The following is a 21,505-nucleotide window of genomic DNA, read 5'->3' as shown; positions in this document are numbered from 1 at the left end:
AAATTAAATTTGAAGGTCAGTTTTATAGATTACAGTTCTGTAGGTAGTCAGAAGCTCTGAGGTGGTTCATCCAAGTTTGCCACTTTTTTTTTTAATAGCCAGTTGTAGAATCATTTTTGTATGCTAACATCCGCTCCTATTGTGCTTGCTTGTTCAGTCTAATAACATTTGATAGGTTAGGGCCATCAGTTTTCTGTGACTCGTTCCCCCCTCTGTTTTTAACTGGTGATCTGGCTAGTAACACACCTCCCTTATTAGAGTGCCTGCGCTCTGGATGAAGGAGAAACAGATACGCCTTTGGACAGCAGCATTGTTAGTCAAGGGGAGGGTAGTATCGGATACACTAGCAGATGTAAATACACCAACAAAAGCCGAACTCCAGCTAACACTTTATAAGCAATTACTGCAGCAATTTGTTTTTATTTTATTTTGGGATAAAGGTTTTATATAAATAAAAGCTAATCACTGTAAGTACCTCTGCCAGTGGTAAATAGTTTGTCTCAACCCTCTTAACAGCTACATCTGCAGAACAGCTTGTTCTTTTGAAAAAAAACAACAGATTTACTGGCTAGATCACACCAGATGAAAACAAGAGAGCCTAAAAAAAATTCAGTTGTCACATTTAAGAATTGGGAAGCTGCGATATATTATAAATGGTTATATTTGGGTTTAATACCTCTAACTGTCGTTGAAATGTATAAAAACATTTATACACCTGCTCTTTTTCATGCAATAATGGTAAAATACAGTTTTGTGCAGATGAACTTTTGATCCAAGGTATATTGCTGGTGTCCTGTCCCGCAACACTAGAAAAAAAAATGCAGCATATTAGGATAAACATATACAATTGACTGCAGTGATGCACACTGGTGATGGTCTATCTTGCTCTAGACCCTGATTTGTAGGATTTCTTCAGGTGAGAAGTGCAATTCCACTGCCTGATTTGGGAACTACAGTGTATTGTCTACAAATGAAATAGTTTACACTGGCTGCTGAGATGAATGTTGGTTATAATGGCATGCATTCATATCTGTTGCGTCTGTCTTCTTCAGCAGGTACTGGGTTGTGATGACATTAACAAGATGTTCTCTGCTTCAAGTAACATACAGAAATCTGGAATATTGCTGCACTCCTTGGTATATATATTGTAGCATTAAAATGACATCACAGATGAGTATGACAGGTACATTAAAAGGTGACGTGTTTAGTGCTAAATTCAGCGCTTACTCAAACCTCACACACGTCACCTTTTTAATGTTCCTGTCATACCTGTTTGTGATGGTATATTTATTGAAGCATTAAAATGACGAAGGAGTGCAGCAATATTCCAGATTTGTGCGTGTTACTGAATCTCAGACGAGCTGTGCAGTACCCTTGGTTCTAGTTCACAACATGTAGGAGTCGGTCACTCACTTACAGAGGCATTACTTTGCTTTCTCTGCTTCAAGCTGCTTCTTCCCACCGCCACTCGACTCAAGGTGTTCAGATAAGCTGAGCTGTCCACGCTCAGACTCCATGCAGAAAAAAGGAACTGCTGCACACCGGAGAGCTCACCAACATTCATGTGTATTGTATAAGACGGGTATTGCAATGACACACACTGACCCATTTAGAGGGGACGATCCTAGGGTGGGGGCTGTCATTGCAATGCCCATCGATTATCTTATACAATGAACATGGATATAGGTGATCTCTCCAGTATTCAATGGTTCATTTTTCCTTCATGGATAATGGTTGGGGGAGTTTGTCTAAAGCTGGCCATAGACTGAGATTTTCTTTTCTGCAACCATAACTCATTTTCCTCATCAACACAATCAATGTTGATTGGAGAATTCCCACTGTGGAGCTGTTGCGCTCTCCCGGCGGGGTGAGCTGCCCCGGTCGGGAGAACACACAGTGATCGCATGAAAAATCTGACAAGTTGGTTGTACCCAAGTTGATCAGTCAACTTGAGTACAGTCAGCCTGCCCATACACGGTTTGTTTATGGCTGGCTTAAGTTGAACTTACTGCTATATTTAAAAAAGCAGGAACCATATGTTAACTGGCATAAGTTTAGTAAATAATCACATTTCTAATTCACATTTTCACCTTTTTATAATACTGTTTCTGAATAATGGAAGTTCTTCAACTGCAATGTACACATGTATAACATGGAATTGACAATGTTTGTTTCTATACAGGAGCCAGTGAAAGTGTGGCCAAGCATATGTTAGAAGCATGCAATCACAACTTAGAAATGGCTGTCACTATGTTCCTGGATGGCGGTGGTGTTGTGGAGGAGCCAAGCACAAGCTCTGCAGGGGCTTCAAGTGTCCACCCGCCACCTGCCGAGTAAGTTATTAAAGCCTACCTCTTTCTGTAATGTGGTAGTGACACGTATTTTTACCCAGTTATTTTTTTACTTACAGCAGTGGTTTCAAAACTGTAGCTTGTTGGCCTGATGTAGCCCTCTAAATGCCTCTTGGGGAAATGGTTCTCCAGCTATTTTTGGCATGGGGTTTAAAATTCCATACTAGACTGAAAGGGCCTGGTATGGTCGGATCCCGTTCACCATTCGTTGAAGTTGCATGGAAGTTGGACATGAAGTCCGTATGGCAAAGTCGTCTGACTTCCATGTTGGAGGAGCATGAACCTAGCCTCAAAGCATAGTACTGCAGCCTTGACTAATGTCCAGCATAAATGTAGTACATCCTAGTCTGAGATGGACTGGATGTTTTAATTTCCCCAATAATGACAAGAAACATGGATCTTGTCAATAAAAACAAGCTTTATATTCTACAATTTTTAAAATGTATTAAGGAATCTAGTTGGTTGCTATAGCTAACCACTTTAATTTTACTTTTCAACAGGGTGGATTTTATTTACATCAAGTTGATTTAAATCGCTAGTAAAAAGGCTTGATTTTAAATCATAATTTCTTAAAGAGCAACTGTCATCTCTGTCCCGCAGCGGCTCCTCTGTCCCACTGTCGACTCACCGGCAGTCCCATTCACTTTAATGGGATGACACAACAAAGGGAGGTATGTGATGGCTGCAGGTGAGTGGATGCCCACTAACAGGCACTGTCATGATGGATCTGAAATGACAGGTGCTCTTTAAATGGAAGGACTTATTCTTGCTGGTAGTTAGAATCGTTACCATTTGCAAAGAAATTGAAGACTTCCTATTTAGAATAATAAGCGGTCAGGTTAGTAAAACAGCGATATCAGAACTGATTCAATCTTAGTTTGTAGTTTGCATTGTTTTTGAAATCTTTGAGATAAAGGAATATTCCTGAACTTTTTTTTATCTCATGGTTACTGTGAATTGTGTGCATGCATTAATGCAGTGCATGTTATCTCAGCTTGCAGGTTTATATCCACCCTGCTTTTCACCCTGAGTGTACTGAACTGTGATTCATAGACTGCTTGTCATGCATTAGCCTGAATTTGAATAGTGATTAAAAAAAATCTAAGCCATTTGTAACCTTTTGCAAAAGTAACTAAAATTGAAAAGCCAATTATACTTCCCCCTTTAATAAACTTAAATATAATGTTTTTCATTTGTTTAGAGATGATGTGCGTGCACCAATTCCACAGAAACAAGAAATCCTTGTGGAGCCTGAGATATTTGGCGGTAAGAGGCTTGCATGTTGTGAAGTGTAACCTGGTAAAATGTCAGGCGCATCTTTGAGTTTGGTGACAAGAATAGCAGACTGCGGTAGTACTTGGCAAAACCGGAATATGTACCTATATACATAATAAGTGTGTATGACAGGCACAGAAATGAGGTGTGTGACTCAGCTGACTTTCTGCAAGTCTTTACCCACTTTTACAAGGAGCTTTATCTGTTGTGTGCGCCTGCTGAGCGGGATGCACTGGCTAGCTATCTAGACAATATTGATTTACCTGTGCTAACAAATTAAGACAGTGCTGCTTTAGAAGCAGATACCACAGTGGAGGAAGTAGAGGGGGCAATCTCTTCTTTTGCTCCTCGAAGTCACCGGGTTTGGATGGTCTCCCCTCAGATTGATATCACACATTTGGGAGTAGTCTGGCACCTCGCCTGCTACTAGTGTTCATTGGGGCCAGATTGGATGGTAGGATGCCACCCACTGAGAGAAGCCCTGGTTGTTTTGTTTCACAAAGGGGAAAAATATCACTGGGAGTGTGACTCTTACAGTCCGATCTCGTTGATGAACATAGATGCAAAAATTATTGCGGGGAAACTGCAAATGGTTATTCTAAAGTGGGTTAATGGAATTATCTAAGAGCCCTTTCTATATTCTGTGGGACTAGACAGGGATGCCCGCGGTCTCCCCTCCTGTTTGCCCTGGCAGCTAAACTAAGAACTAGTGCTAGCATGTCTGGGCTTTGGGTGGGACGGCTGGAGGAGCGCGTCTCTCTATGCCAATGACATTGACCTGTATCTGCAGGATCCGGGTCCCTCGCTCTCTGCAGTTTTCAGTCTGATCCAGGAGTTTGGATCTGGAAAAGGTCTTGATAGATCCTGATACAATTAAACACATTTCCAGATACTATAGGGAAGTGGGCCCTGGGAACCCTGATTTGATTGCCAGGACTAGGTCTCGCTGGGGGGCCGTTGTACCGGAGTTGTCTGAGGAGCTGTGGCAGGAGGTTCTGGATACATATCTTGTCTCTATTTATATCCTCCACGGATAGAATGATCCAGATACCTCCACCAGATGTACTACACACCAGCCAGACTGTAACGAATGCGCAAAAGAGACCCTGCAGAGTGTCACAAATGTAAGGGGGCAGAGGGAACTTTTATGCACATGGTCTGGGAATGCCCTAGGATACGTCCCCTATGGTCTAGGGTGACAGAATTCATCTCTGATCACTTTGCCTTTCCTAACATATGTTCTCCCTTGCACTGCCTCCTGGGTGTTTTTGCCCAAGAGGAGGTAAATGTACATACTAAATTGTTCTTCAGACTTCTATACTTTGAAATGCGAAAATGTATCACCCAAAGATGGATGTATGACGAACAACTAATATTGGGGATGTGGGTGAAGATGGTAAATGCTGATGTGATTTTGTACCAAATGAAGTATGAGGCCAATAGGGCTCCCAAGAAGTTCAGGAAGGTATGGTTTAGGTGGGTTGGCTCAAAGAATCCATTGGAGGAGGATGAGGATCAGAGCAGCGAACAAAGTTAAATGAGAGTCAGCTGGGGAGGTTACACTGCTGGGTGAGAGTAGGAATGCACTACACTGGAAATATCTAGATTAAGGGGGTTTGGGGTGTCCGCACTCTATCCCTCTAGCTGTGGTCAGAGTTTAGGGATTGAATTGTTCGTGTTCAGGGTTTTTTTTAAATGTTTTTCTATCTGATGTTTTGATATTATTTAAAAAAGAGTGTAAATGCTGTATTGGGATATGGTCGGGATTCTGGAATGTATACCAACAGAATGCTGGTTTTGATATCCTGGACTGAATTAATGTGAATTTATTGATACCGGTATGTATTACCTACCCGGTGTTTTGTATGTAACAATTTTGTTATGCCAAATATATATATTTTTTATTTATTTTTTAAACCTGGTAAAATGTCTCCAGGGTCCAGATACTAATCTGTTTGCAGTGTAAAAGGACTCTGCATCAGTAGAACAAATATTATCTTTACAAAAAAGATGACCGTTTATGTCAGGGTTTTGCATACTGTTTCTGAGCAGAAAATCTGTAAACTGACATAAAGCTCTGTACTTGGTGACTATGAAGCCTAAACATTTTTTAATGCATTTCTTGCATTAACCTTTTCGCTGCCAGGGCCGTGTGTGTGTGTGTTTGGACGTAGCAGTGATAGGGTTAAGGTAAAAATGTTTAGGCATCAGCATCATCGGTCTCACACCCCCACCCCCCCCTTTACTTACCTAAGCCCCTTTTATCAGTTTATATTTACTAAAATAAGTGCATTTCCATGTTCTGTGTACTGTGGTAGACCAGGTATAGTGAATGCAGGCTCCTGGGTTTAGTAACACTTTAAGCTTATACAGTAGTTTCGTTGTCTCTGGAATGTACAGACAGAGTTATTCTTCTGGTGCTGTAGGGATCATGAGCTGTGGCTGCGATAATGAAGAAGCCTGTCTTTCGATCCCCCTTTGTCCATTTAGAAAGCACCTTGTATACTATGAAAAGAATACAAGGCGTTTTGTGAATGCAGGTAAAAAAAAAAAAAAAAAAAAACCTCGTACAATTACGATTGTCTGCTGTGGTTTTCACAATGTTCAGAAAGGATATTGACTGCCTCCTGATTGTTAATGAATGGGAAATAGTACTACACACAGGTGCATGCTCCTAGTTCTCCAGTGAAATGTAAAACCCTGATTTCAAAAACGTTGGGACGCTACATAAAAACACAATGCAATGACTTGCAAATCTCATAAACCCGTATTTTAGTCACAATACAAAATAGAAAACATATGAAAAAATTTACTATTATAAGAAAAAAATAAGGTAAGTTTGAAATTGATGGTAGCAAAAAAGTTGGTAGGGGGCAACAAAAAGCTGGCAAAGTAAGTGATACTAACAAGGAAGCGCTGGAAGAATACTTTTGTAATTATTATGTTGGCAAGCGGTCGCTAACATGATTGGGTATAAAAAGAGCATCTTAGAGAGTCAGAGTGTATCAGACATAAAGAAGGGCAGAGGTTCACCAATCTGTGAAAAGCTACATTATAAATTGTAGACCAATTTCAGAATTTCAGATCTTTTACTGCCCATTGTTTAACTCCTTTTTTCCCAAGGTTATGCTTTTGTTGAATGTTATCACAGCAACCGTTTCACTCGTGCTATAAAAAGTTCTGTTGCTTCTACCCTGTTCTGACCCCAAGGTGCATTTTTAAAGGGATAACATTAACTCTTTGCAATAAATGTATTTGCTTCTTGGTTATCGATATCTGAACAAGACACCAAGCCTATATAATTTAATTTTTTGCTTTAAATCAGCTCCTAAAAGGCGAAGACCAGCACGTTCAATATTTGATGGCTTCCGGGATTTCCAGACTGAGACCAGTAAGTAATTACTTGTGGTTATTGCAGCTATTTGTGTGCTGTCGTCTTGGGCACTGGGGTGTAATATAGAGCTGTCTGTCAGGATTCCTCAAACTGAATATTTTATGAATTGTGTTTTGCTGATAAAATGTAAGTCTTGAAATTAATTTCTCGTTACACGTCTGACCTTTTTGTCAGCAGGAATTATAAATGTTACAAGAAATAATAACTTTAATCAATGATTGCATTCATGTAATGTTTATCTTGCTGGCATCTAAAATATACAGTATAATGGAATACATTATGAATAACTAAAAGCAATTAAAACCTTTTCATTTATCCTTCTACAATCTCTTATTGGCTGTAGGCATGTGGCTGCCTTCTATGTCTGTTAGGGACCTTTGATGTACAGTAGACTTTTTGCTAAAATATTGATGCCTGACTCAACATGCATTCAGTTTTGTAAAACATTAAGTCATCCACACATAATTTGCAGCCAGTTAGCACCAGGGGCTTGCATCATCCGCTACCTCACTGGTCATTTATGCAAGTGGAGTCCTTTCTTAGAATTACTGTATTTATCGACGTATAAGACGCACCTCGATTTTAAGAGGGAAGTTTAAGGAAAAAATGTTTTCACAGCCACCTGCACTCCCAGGAGACCCCCAGAGTCCTGGGACAGCACTGCCAGCATACTCTACAGTTAATAAAAAATCACTGCCAGCCCCTTCTACATGGCTCCTCTTGTGTCACTCATATTGTAAAACGAAGCCTCTATATACCTCATTGGCTCCGTTTTTCACTGACCTGGTCACATGACTGCTCTCCTCTTATGTTACTTAGACGGTCAAGTGACCCCTCTTGTCCTCCAATCTAAAGGTACACTCTGAGGAGGAGGAGGAATGAAGCAGCCAAAAAAACGGGGCTATTGAAATATTTAGAAGCTTTGTTTTACAATGACAGTGACACAGGAGGAGCAGTGTGTGACAAGGGGCTGGCAAGTGATATTTTTTTCTCAACTTTAGACTATGCAGGCAGCACTGTCTCCTCCCCCTCCCCCCCAATGGGAGGCTCCCGGGGCAGACTACTCCATCCCCGCCCCCTGTTGGTAAAACATTATCGATGTATAACACGCACGCGCGGTTTACCCTCTGTATTCAGGGGATATAAAAGTGTGTGTTATACGCCAATAAATACGGTACTTGAAATTGACCAATATCCTGCTGAGCAAGAGCAACAGCTACACATACAGGAACATTTGGTTTTACAGCTGATGTATATATTAGGTGTTGTTTACGAAATCCAAATCCACTTTGCACTGCAAGTGCCCTTGGAAGTGCAGTCGCTCTAAATCTAAGGGGTAGATCTGAAATGAATGGAAGCTCTGCTGATTTTATCATCCAATCATGTGCAAGCTAAAATTATGTTTTTTTATTTTTCTTGCATGTCCACCTCAGATCTACAGTGACTTTACTTCCAAGTACAAAGTGGATTTTCCTTTAGTAAATAACCCCCATTATGTATAAATGTTTTTGACATAAAGGCCTATGTGTTCCAGCTTCCTTTGCCATTTTCAAATTGAGGAATAGGTTCTATATGTCAGACTTACAGGCTAGCTCCTTCTTCTTACAATCAGCACTATAGGTTTAAAGATTTTGATTTATTACTGTTTAAATAAGCAAAACACCTTTTAGTTGTTACTCTAAAATACATTTTAAAGGGTTAGTTCACCTTTACAGAAAATCTGTAAAGGTGATCTAACACAAGGCCCCCTCCCCACCTCCCCATCCCTGCTGTAATTGCCTCCCACGATCCTGAGCTGTCAGGGCTCCCGTAAGTCACTCCACCAGTCCGGGAATTTTGAAATCCCCTCTGCTTTCCCTCTTCTCTGTCCAGTGCTGCCAAGATGGACCAGGCGGATTCTAATTCGTCAGCACAGTCACATGGACTGCGCTGACCAATTAGAATCCCTCTGGTCTGTCCTTGCAGTGCTGGATGGAGAAGAGAGAAAGCAGCAGCGGGGGAAGGGGGTTCAATGTTAGGTCATCTTTACAGAAATTTCTTTGGTGAACTAACATTTTAAAAGATTTTAATAGTTTGTTTGATTTTGGTAATAAATTCACAGTCCTGTCAATCCTTTTGAATGTGTGCATTTCTAACCATGTTCGAGTAGCCATGAATTTTTTTTTCAAATATGATAAAATTAGTTTTGAGACATTACTAATGGCTTTAAGTAGGTTGTTTATTATTACAATGCATTAACAGATTATTGCACTATTTTTTACAGTGGCACACATTGTAGGTGTGCCAGTTTTGTTATTTTCCAATGATATTGATGTCTGTTTTTTACATTGGGGCATTGCAGTTCGTCAGGAGCAGGAGTTGCGGAATGGAGGAGTGGTGGATAAGAAACTAACTACTTTGGCTGACCTTTTCCGACCGCCTATAGATCTTATGCATAAAGGCAGTTTTGAGACGGTATGTCCATGGTTTGTATTATGGGAGGATCTGGTTGTCCTGTGTATTACCCTAAAGCAGGGGTGCTCAACCAGTGGCCCAGGGGCTGCATGTGGCCCGCGGAGCCCTCTGATGTGGCCCTCGACCTCCTGCTCTGGGATGGCTGGTTGGCAAGCCCATATCGTAGGTTTCCGACACGGCATCCCAGAGCATCAGTGTTGTGAATGAAGCCAGCGGTAGAGGAAGCAAGTGGTTTTGTAGTAGAGCCACGTAAGATGCTTCCTGTATAGCGCCACATCCTGTCACAGGCGGAGTGATACCAAATGCACTCTGCCTGGAACAGCAACAGCTGGCGATACCTGTATTGAAGACTGTTATTAAAGGTATGTTTAATATTATAATCAGTGTATATATATGGGCATATCTGTTCTGCAGTGGTTACCAGGCTGCTTTCAAACTGCACTGAGCCATAGACCTCTGTTATTACCTACGGGTTTGGTGTAGGGCTGAAACAGCTAATCGATTAATCGACAGCTAATCGATTGATAATCGATTATGGAATTAATCGATTACTATTTTCATAATCGGTTAATCGACCAGTAACAAAATGGGGTTAAAGTTAATGAGTCTGATGATATTTACTAGATTGACCCTTTAATAGTATATCTCTCCTCTAATAGTATATACAGTATATCTCTCCTCTAATAGTATATACAGTATATCTCTCCTCTAATAGTATATACAGGATATCTCTCCTCTAATAGTATATACAGGATATCTCCACTAATGTATATACAGTATATAGCCTCTAATAGTATATACAGTATATCTCTAATAGTACCGGTATATACCGTATCTCTCTCCTCTAATAGTATATACAGTGTACATATCCCCTCTAATATATATACGATATATCTCTTCTGTCTGTTATTCTCAGAGTGGATTAGATATTTTGCTCCCTAACCATATAGTTGGTTATTTATATTTACTACTGCATAGAGATCTTTAAGAATAAGTTGCCTTTTTTTTAAAACTTTACATGTTAACTAAATTATACACCACACTTTTTTTTTTTTTTTTTTTAAGGTTATTAATCAAAACAAAAATCGGCCAACTAATCGATTATGTAAATAATCGTTAGTTGCAGCCCTAGTTTGGTGCGCTTTCAGAAAGTGCACAACATCTGCAGGATATAATAGAATTCTATGACAAATACCTGCAGATAACCCCAAGAAAAACCAGAGGTGCACTGCTCTGGGTAGACCACAGCACATTAGTGAGAAAGTAGCCTTAGACCCCTTTCACATGATTATTCCAACCCAATCAGACCCTCCATTCACCGCTATGGAGTGGCAAATGTAAACAGACTTGTGTCCGCTAAAACACCTGCATACCTTCAATCCGATCCGCTAAAAGAAAAAAAACAGAAAGGGATCCCCTTCCATCTGGGTTGATCGGAGGGCCCATAGAGTAGAGTGGGCTGTGTCCGCTCTGCATATGCGGGAGTGTATACGGACCTGACATCCACCCACTCCGCTCATTGTGGCCCGCAACTGGTTACCAAGTCGCTTAAGTGTCCCTTGCTCTTCAAAAGGTTGGGCACCCTTGCCCTAAAGGGATGAACTTCTCCAAATGTTTCCCTCTATGTGATGATTCAGATGTGGCTTTTGATTGCAAAGCTGGAGTATTTGAAGTAGAGGTCGACCGATATATCGGCCGGCCGATATTTGCCGTTTTTTAATTAATCGGCATCGGCCGATTGTGCTGATAAAAAGGCCAATTTAGAACAGCGTGACTTGGAAAGACTTCTGTAATAGAAGTCAGTGTAAGTTGCCTGAGTCGTCATAGAAATGACTTTCCTCCTCTTTGGGCAGCCTGCCAAGAAAAGAACAAAAAGATACAATGTTTACACTTGAATGAATGAAATCATCTCAGTGTGTAGAAGTTCTCAGTTTAACCATTTAAAGACTAAATCTTTTCTGACACTTGTTGCTTACAAGTAAAAATCCTGTATTTTCTGCCAGAAAATCACTTAGACCCCCCAAAAATTATATATATATTTTTTTTAGCAGAGATCCTAGGGAATAAAATAGCGGTTGTTGCAATATTTCATGTCACACGGTATTTGTGCAGAGGTCTTTCAAATGCATTTTTTTGGGAAAAAAATACACTATTTAAAAAAAAATAATTAAAAAACAGTAAAGTTAGCCCATTTTTTTTCGTCCAAAAGTTTTGACTACCGTTTTTTTTTTTAAATCTAAATCATACATACAAGTAAACTGATTGGAGGTTTGTTTTGTTTAATAAATGTAAGAAATTTTCTGTATCACTTATGAAGGCCGCTTTCACACTGGAGCGGGCAGGCCTTGATGGTAAAACGCTGCAAGTTTTAGCGTCTCTTTACCATCATTTTAGCGGTGCTATTTGGCTGCTAGTGGGGCACATAAAACCCAGCTAGCGGCCGAGGAAGAGGTTAAATGCGCCCGTGAAGCACCGCTGCCAAAACGCATTGCATGCGCTTCGGCAGTGGTGCCCATTCATATCAATGGGAAGGAGTGGTGGAGGAGCGGTATACACCACTCCAAACGTGCTGCTTGCAGGACTTTTTTTAAGATCCTGCCAGCGCATCGCCTTAGTGCCTGTTCACACTACCGCGACTTGTCAGGCGACTTAGTCGCCTGACAATTCGCGCTCCGTTCTGTACTATGGAACCGTTCTAATAGGAGCGACTCAAGTCGCTCCGACTTAGAAAAAGGTTCCTGTACTATTTTTGGGGCGACTTCAGGCGACTTGCATTGACTTCTATACAGTCGTCGTTTTGCAAGTCGCTGCTCAAGTCGTGTGCAGGTCGCGTCTGTGAGTCGCGCTGCAAGTCGTGTCGCCCCTGTGTGAACGGGCACTCAGTGTGAAAACACTCTGTCTTTCACACAGACTGCAGAAGAGCCGTTTTGCAGGCACTTTACAGGCGCTATTTTTAGCCCAAAAGCGCCTGAAAAATGTCCCAGTGGGAAAGGTGTGTTAGATTTTTTGAGATCAAGGGGGATTAAAAAAAATAAATAAAAAAATCGGCCTAACATATCGGGCCAAAAAAATCGGCATCATATATCGGCTATCGGCCGCCATGATTTCTAAATATCGTCATCGGCCAGAGAAAAACCCATATCGGTTGACCTCTAATTTGAAGACACTCCGACTGTTATCTGGCTGCTGTTGCTGTGGTTGAATTATCACTAGGAGGCTGCCTCCCATAAGCCTTCCATTTTCAGATAGGTGATCATAGATTATCTGGAACCTTGTCTGTATTTTTTATTTTTTTATTATCAGTGGATGCTGGGAGGTAGTACTGCCTAGCAGAAAATCCTTTTTAAATACATGAATACCTTCTGAAACTGATAAATAGGGGTATCTGAAAGGAGCTTTTATAAAATGCCCTCGGCAACCATTTCTGCTGTTTCATGATATCTATATCTGTTGGCTAAATAAAAGCATCTGGCAAGTTTCTGGGGGGAATTTATTCATTCACACTGCCATTTTCATAGTGTTTTTACATAGCAGGCTTAGTGCACAGACAATAGAAACAATATTTTTCCCATTAGTTCTGTTATTACTATTTGGCAGTTTGTTTAATGCTGGGATTGCACTTTTATATAACATTATCACACTGCACTGTACCTATAATGAGTTCTATTGAGAAATATGGTCAGGGGCAGTTTGGCTGTGTTTGGGTTGTGCAAGCAGCTTATGTATAATGAATGGCTGTCTTAACACAGCGCATGTTACTGCCCAACATAACACACCACAGAGGCATGATCCCTACCTTAACGTCCAACGCACCATGCTATCCTTTAAATGCGTTTTGACCTTTCATAGGAGGGAATGTAAAGACTTGTAAAATGCATTAGCGCACATGCGAATATACACCTTGTATACACTTCTTTTTTTTTTTTTTTTTAATGCCCTGGAAACTCGCAGATCGGAGCATTAATGTAAGGCATGTGTGTAAAATCTATACAAAATGCATGTAAGACACAGAAAACGCTACATTGTAGAAAAGTAGATCTGCAGATTGATAGTACACTCCCCGCCGCTCTTCCCGGGCCTCACGTCCCACCAGATTGATAGTACCCCCTTTTTTTAAAAGCCTAATGCCGCGTACACACGAGCGGACTGTATGGCATACTTAGTCCGTCATACAATCCGACGGACAGTCCGTCATACTTTCGACTGAACGGACTTGACCACACACGGATGCACAAACAGTCCGTCGAAAGCTTGCGCGATGACGTGTACAGCACGTACGACGGGACTAGAAATAGGAAGTCCAATACACAGCAAAGCACCCTTCCGCCGTGTAAATCCTTTCTGGGCATGCGCCATTCTTAGTCCGTCGAACTAGCATACTGACGACCGTACTGTCCGCTGAAACCAAAGTACGACGGACAGAATTTCGAAAAAACCGAAATACTTAGTACGCCGGACTGCACGCTGAAAAAGTCCGCTGAAGCCCACACACGAGCGGATTGTCCGCTGAAATGTGTTTCGACGGACTAAGTATGCCTTATGCCGCGTACACACGGGCGGACTGTATGGCGTACTTAGTCCGTCGAAACACATTTCAGCGGACAGTCCGCTCATGTGTGGGCTTCAGCGGACTTTTTCAGCGTGCAGTCCGGCGTACTAAGTATTTCGGATTTTTTGAAATTCTGTCCGTCATACTTTGGTTTCAGCGGACAATCCGCTCGTCAGTATGCTAGTTCGACGGACTAAGAATGGCGCATGCCCAGAAAGGATTTACACGGCGGAAGGGTGCTTTGCTGTGTATTGGACTTCCTATTTCTAGTCCCGTCGTACGTGCTGTACACGTCATCGCGCAAGCTTTCGACGGACTGTTTGTGCCTCCGTGTGTGGTCAAGTCCGTTCAGTCGAAAGTATGACGGACTGTCCGTCGGATTGTATGACGGACTAAGTGCGGCAATACAGTCTGCTCGTGTGTACGCGGCATAAGGCTCGGTTCACATATATACAAATTGGGTGCGTTTCAAACTGCATCCAATTCACAAGACATGTGAACCAAACCGGTTTTCTATAGAACTGGTTCACATATCTGCGGGCCTTCCTGCAGTGTGTTTTTCAAGAGTCCTATATGATTTTTAGGTCGGGTTCAGGTTGCAGTTTTCTGTATCATACACTTCACAAATTCACTAAGTTTACCTTAAAAAAAAAAAAAAAAAGCACAAAGGACATTACTTGCCTTTATTGTGATATGCCCATTGTGCTTCTTTCTTCTAGTTCAGTAGAAATTTTCTTGCCTCAGATACCCCACCACTGTAATCTTTCCATGTGGAAGGGCATAATAGCTCTAAGGAGCTGTCACACTGGTTACAGCTTCTATGAATAAAATGTTATCGATTTAATGGGGGGGTGTACCTTTCAATCATCTGTCTCCATCCTCCATTCATAGATTGTTTCATTCAGAGAAGCTGTAGTAATGGCTTCTATGAGTGGAGTTGCTGGCTGGAAATGGCCGACGTAGTCGGTCACTTTTGGGAACCTGTGACAGCTTCTCAGTTCTGTTAACCCCCACCACAGTAGAAGATTGTGAGGGATGAGGTGGCATTGGAGCACAGAATATTTCTATTGATCTAGTAGACAGAGGCGCAGGGGATACATCACACTGAAGATGAGTTATGTCCCTTGTGCTTATTTAGGATTTTTGTTTTTACAGGTAAACTTTAAGCTTGAAGTAATGCAGTATTTACATACAATAAAAGGTATTGCAGTCATTTGCGCAGATTTACACTTGAGAGGAAGAGCTGCTGTTTGATTTAAAAATATTGTATGTCATGGCTAGTATGTTTTCCAGCACTCACTGCAACAGGACAGTAAAAGAATGACCTGAATTCATATTCTGCAGCAGGCCAACACTATATAACTTTTTTTTTTTTTTTTTTTTTTACACAGTACCATAATCATTCACATTACATTGATACTGATTGTCTGTCTGGTTTGCCAGGAGCTCTCATTTAATCATATGTCGCTCAAAATCTAGACTACTAGTCGGTTATTGTAGACAACAGGGTCACAGTAATGTTCCTATGATTGTTTGTTGGCATTGCGATTGATGATATAGATAGGCAGAGCTTGAGTACAATTTCTATAAAAATGAGGTTTAAAACTACAAGCTTGGAGGGAACGTTTGTACTCCAGTTTAAGGAGTGCTGAATTAGAATAAAAACATGATAATAGCATAGGCAGTTTTGCTATTACACATGTTATTTTCTAATTTCAGAACACCTTAAAAGGAGAAATAATAAACTAGAAGAGGAAAACCAGAGGTGACCCATTAACTCAAGTGGCGGAACTCAAATTTCTCTGGAAGTCACAGTCAACTGTAAACTCTGAAAACTGAAAAGTGTGAGTTGAGCTTATTTCCAATGATCTGCTCGTAAAGAAGATGAAAACACTATGTTGCATCCAATCCTCTAACCCCCCCCCCCCTTCCTGCTGTCCTATAATCTAAGCTATTAAAGCCGTGTAATACCTGTACTGAAGTTTTCCAAGCTCTTAGTACCTCGGCTCATCCTGTAACCCCCCCCCAAGTGACTTGGCACCCCCTCCCTTCTAAATTATAATATAAATACAGAGCAGGAGCTTTCGGATGGGGGTGCAGATTAAGTTGAGAAACTAAAAACTTGAACAACTTCAGGGCTTTCTGCTGTGAACTTTGAGGTATGTATGCACCTACCAAGCTCATTGGGTGATTGTTATAAGATTTTGTAGACACTTGAATGTCCATAATCTGACCAAAGGTTAATTTTAAGGAGCTAGGATGTGTGCTTTCAGTAATGCAATAGAAAAGGTGGATGCCTCTGTCATTTAAAAAAAGAAATGCACTATAATGGCTATAAAATGAAAAGTGGAGAACTGCAATACTTCCTGTTCTTTTCTGGCTTTAAAACGGTTTCTTTATGTGTGTTGTAACTGTGTAGCCATTTCGCTGGATTTGTCCTCTTAAACAAGCTTCCAAAGATTATTCTCAAAATGGTATAACCATTACCTGTATGGCTATATTGTTACAATAAAATATTCAAGTACATTCTAATCATTTTACGGTTTTGAGAGCGTACCATTAGTAAATACCATTGTCTTTGCTTGGTCGTGATTAAGGATGAGCTCAGGCGCGTTCGCAAACAGCACGTGGAGAGTCCGCCAGGAAGTTGGCACTGCACAGCGCTAATCACAAGCAGTGAGACATTGTCCCGATGCATGCAATCGGTAAATGTCTCGCGGCCTGTGATTAGCGCTGTGCAGTGTTGACTTCCTGATGGGCTCTGCATGTGCTGTTTGCGAACACGCCTGAGCTCGTCCTTGGTCATGATTCAAGGGTTGTTACTCTGAAGGCTTATTCTGGCTCAGTGGTGTCTAACTTAAAAGGGTTGAAGGGCCACATGTTTCCACAAGTTGAGTGGAGGGCAGCATCCAAAGTAATACAAGTTTTTATTTATTTTTATTCTTGCAAAAAATATTTTATTTGCTATTCTATCTATATTCTATAGTCTAGTGTTACTGAGTTTCCCCCATTCTACCAGTGTACTTTGATTGTTGTCTGAAGACCCGTAGTGTTGATGCACTTTGCGCTTTGTGCCTGATACAACTCCCCCTTGGCTCTGAGGCACTTGCTTCCTCATCCCACTTCTTTCCAATCAATTTCTTGCTAATGCTTATTTATTATTAGCTGTTTGTTTCACACTTTATGATTCAGTTATAGGTTAGGTGGTTTTAAACCATGTGGGTTCCCCCCCTCCCCCCCCAAAACAGATGTTATACTTGCCTGCTCTGTGCAATGGTTTAGCACAGAGCAGCCCCAAATCCCCCTCTTCTGGGGTCCTCGGCTGGCTCTTGCCTCTCCGGCGCTTGCTATGGGGCACTTTTGCGAGCACGTTCTGGAGATGGGCTATGTGTGCATCCATACATACACACAATTTGGCTTGGCCCTACCCCCGTTCCTTCCTCACAGGATTTGATTGACAGCAGAATGAGCCAATGCCCCAGGTGGGACAGTGCTGGATCAAGAAACCACAAATATGTCATACTTATGTGCTCTGTGCAATGGTCTTGCACAGAGTAGCCCAGATCCTTCTTTTCTTGGGTCCTACATTGGCACTCCTTTCCCCTCCCCAGTGCCCCCATAGCATGCTCGCTCTGGAGTCAGCTCTGCATGCCTGACACACAGCGCTCTGACATTGATTGCTGACATGGCTCCTGCTGCTGCCTCCCTGTCCAGTGAGGAGAGGGAGAGCTGGATCACGATTGGACTCAAGTAAGTATTTTTGGTGGCTAGGTAGCTGCATGCAGAATTTTTTTTTTTTTTTTTTTTTTTTTATCTTAATGCATAGAAAGGTAAGAACCCTTCTCCCTTTAGAACCACTTTGAGGAGGTGCTGGGTGGGAGCTTCTATTGAAACGTGTGTGGTGTGTGTTTTATTCATTTTTTATTTTTTTTGGTATTAAACACAAAAGCAAATATTTCATTATTATTCAGTTTACAAATTCTTAGGGGGAAATCTAGATTTTATAAATTTTACAAAGGCATTAATACAAAGTGTCAAGACAGGTTAATGACAGTATCTAGATAAAAATGACAATGGGGTGGGTCCTTTTAACAAGATTCAATACAAGCATTGCCAAGGTCAAAGAATTTGACATGTGTAACATGAAGTAGGGAGATAGTAGAGATGATCAAAAGGAGACTGCAAGGTACAGAGGGTTTCAGATAAAAACCAGCATAATTCTCTAGAGCAGGGATCTCCAAACTGCGGCCTGAGGGCCAAATGCCTGTATCTGGCTATTGGGGTACTATTCCTCCCAATGATATGAGGCATTATTCCTCTCACTGACACCTACTGTGGGGCACTATTTGTTCCACCGATACCAAGGCTGTTGTACTATTCCTCCAACTAATACAAATGATGGGGCAATACTCCTGCTGCTGATCCTCAACCCTGCGGCCTTGTTTATTCTCACTATTGTTAAGCCAGAGTGTAATATAGAAAAAGAAAGAAAGAAGGGGAGCAACAACATTGCAGTAGCAAGTAGTCAGGAAAAAAAGAAAGCTGGGGAAAGAAAAAGAGGTACTGTATGAGTGAATTCTGCATGATACACAATAAGGCAACAAAATTAGGGGGAATCTCCAAGCTACTAAGGCGATATGGTGAAAAAAAAGCCATAAAATATGAGCTCAACTAGTCTAATGTCTTGTACACACGGTCGGAGATTCCGACGGAATGTGTCCGATCGGACCGTTTTGTCGGATATTCCGACTGTGTGTGGTCTACATCAGACTCCGACAGACCAAGTTTTCCAACTTGTTGGTAAAATTTTCCTACAAAATGCTCCGATCGGACATACTCCGATGTCTAGAGAATTCCGATCGGACAAAGTGCCACGCATGCTCAGATCAAATTCCTACACCAAAGCTATTGGCTACTAACGTGAATGTAGTTCCGTCGTAACGAAATAACGTCATCACATCGGACAACTTTGTCCGACCGTGTGTATGCAACAGTTTCGGACAAAATCTGACGGACAATATCCGATGGATTTGGTTGTCGGAATCTCCGACCGTGTGTACAAGGGCTTAGATGTGACGGCTCCAGTCATTTTTCTTTCTTTTAGGCTTTCTTTCCTTCATGTAAATCCTTTTATCCCAAAAGAAAAAAAAACTGTTGCTGTACCTGGAGTTTGGCTTCAATTTGTTAGTGCATCTAAAACTGATGGTATACCTAACCCTTCCCTCCACCTAGACTGACGATGCTGCTGTCCAAATGTGTCCCCTATGCTCCTTTTTTCCAGAGTGTACTCACTTGAATACAGGAGGTGCCAAATCACCAGGTGAAATACTACTTTAATGCAGAGAATGTATTAGAGAATGTATTAGAGGGGTAAAAAAAAAAACCTTTTGCCTTTAGAACCACTTTAGGTCCTCGCAGGCATTTACTGATGTCACCCCAATGTAACTTAATACTTATGTTCCTGTACAAAGTGTTAGCAGTAATATGAATTAATATAAGTAACCAATTGCCTGTGTACTCTGAGTTTCAATATAAACACTGAACAAGAAAAAAGTAGTGTTACCACGGTGTGTTATTCTGCTTCCTGTGGTCAGTTCTTCCTTTTTTTTTTTTTTTCTTTTTTTTTTTAACATAAGGAATGTTTATTGAATCAGTTACACATTACATTTGTAAATGCAATGTATACATCTTAAACAGGAACTCTGTTGAACAGAGTGTATAAATCATATTGGTTTGAACACAAAGATATCAAGTAGTAGGGAATCATCTTGTCTAAATTGTCATCCAGCTTTTTTTGTTAGAAGAACAATTTCCCTGGTGAACTCAAACTGTAAAACTTCATATAGTTTGATATATCTCTTACACTGAGGAGCCGTCATCCGTCTAAGTGATCCATTTATCAGTAAAAGGTGGGGGAAGTAAGGAAGAGGGAGGGGAAGGAGAGGGGAGGGGGGGGGGGGAAGAGCGCCAGTAATCCCGCCAGGGTGCCATCAGGAGGTATAAGCCAGAGCCATGGGGAATGGCAGGGAAGGGGAAAAAGAGTAAAGAGGCCTATGATCAGTTCTTAATAGAAAAGCAAGGGAATTAGCAGGAACACCAGGGATTTCACATAAAGGAAGTAATACAAAGAAAACAGGATACTTTTTCACACAAGTGCATGGTACAGCAGGCACATATCAGGAATATGAAGTGTTGGGGTAACTCTTGGGGGTACACCCAAAAGCAAACATTGAATATATTGCTTCTTACCAGTCTTTGTATGTGGTGGCTACATTTTTATTTTTCTCTAAATACTTTTTATTGCAAAAGTAAACAAAATACAGAAGCAAGTAATTTTGAATAAACTAGTTACAAACCAGAATGAGTACAATCTCATACATTAGGAGAACAGGTCAAAACATTGAAACGAAAAAAAAAACTAGCATTTACAGCCTTGATCAGGTCAAGAACACATTTTACAAAAAAGGTACTTGTAATGAAACTAATCAACCATGTGGACCAAAATACACTAAGTCCATGCACATATTAGTTACTAGCAATGGTAAGATCTCAGGAGCACCAAACATTCCATACTTCATTATATTTTTGTGGGCAGCCCTTGCTATCTGTTTCCGAGCCAAAAATAAGGATTCATACAAAAGGGTTCTAAGAGGGCGAGTCCATAACTCCTCATCTAATAAGCCCAAAAGACACACCTCCGGTGTGAACTCTGTCGGCATAGAGAGGAGTTTAGACAAAAAAGTCTTGACCTGGTCCAGTAAACAATGGGCACACCCACATCAGATGCTTAAAATGTACTCCCTACTGTCCACATAGTATGCACGCGGAGGTAGGGAGGGGTTGCATTGCATGTAGTCGCACCAGAGTAAGGTACGATTTTTGTATGATATACAATTGTATGAGTTTATTAGCTGCTGGAGAGGGGGCTTGGTGAGTTTTCTTTTTTATATATATATATATATATTTTTTTCTTTTACCTGGTGATCCTGGGAATAATCCTCCTCTCCATCCCCATTACAAGAAGAGAATGAGGTGTGGTTTACAGTAGATAATTTGAATAGCAGATGTTATTTGTTTGAGTTTTCGTACAAGGACACTGAATTTCTGGTATGATCAATAGGCACATGGCTCCTCATCTCGGCGTGCCAATATAGAAGGCCACTTCCTATGGTGGCACAGCTGCGGGCTTGATCCTAAAACTGACTGTGCAGCTCAACCCGCCCTGCTCCTTTGTCACAGGGTTTGACTGACAGCAGTGGAAGCCAATGGCTCATGCTGCCTCAGCAAAGCCTGTGTGAGTGGGGAGAGCTGCTAAAGATGTGCACAGCGCTGGATCAAGTGGGCACTTGGGTAAGTATAAGAGGGGGTGATAAAGGTGCTACATTTTTTTTTACCTTTAAAGTGATTGTAAAGTCTCACATTTTTTTTTTCAATAAAAATAACAAACATGTCATATTTACCTGCCTCATGCAGTGAATTTGC

At 41.2% G+C, this 21,505-nt stretch overlaps 1 protein-coding gene across 1 annotated transcript; it reads left to right on the top strand.

Moving 5' to 3' along the window:
* Positions 1 to 2,182: 2,182 nt before the first annotated feature.
* Positions 2,183 to 15,884, top strand: LOC143956628 (UBX domain-containing protein 7-like; the record flags this gene model as incomplete). Its single annotated transcript, XM_077466825.1, has 5 exons — positions 2,183 to 2,333; positions 3,553 to 3,617; positions 6,952 to 7,017; positions 9,362 to 9,474; positions 15,743 to 15,884. Coding segments are annotated over 5 exons (425 nt in total), but the record flags the coding sequence as incomplete, so codon positions are not given.
* Between the last annotated feature and the right edge of the window lie 5,621 nt (positions 15,885 to 21,505).

The sequence above is a fragment of the Lithobates pipiens genome, unplaced genomic scaffold, assembly GCF_037356315.1.
Source record: "Lithobates pipiens isolate NorthernLeopardFrog02 unplaced genomic scaffold, aLitPip1_a1.2 Scaffold_371, whole genome shotgun sequence".
Taxonomy (NCBI): domain Eukaryota; kingdom Metazoa; phylum Chordata; class Amphibia; order Anura; family Ranidae; genus Lithobates; species Lithobates pipiens.
The sequence above is the reverse complement of the archived record's forward strand: the minus strand, read 5'-3'. Positions and strand labels throughout refer to the sequence as shown.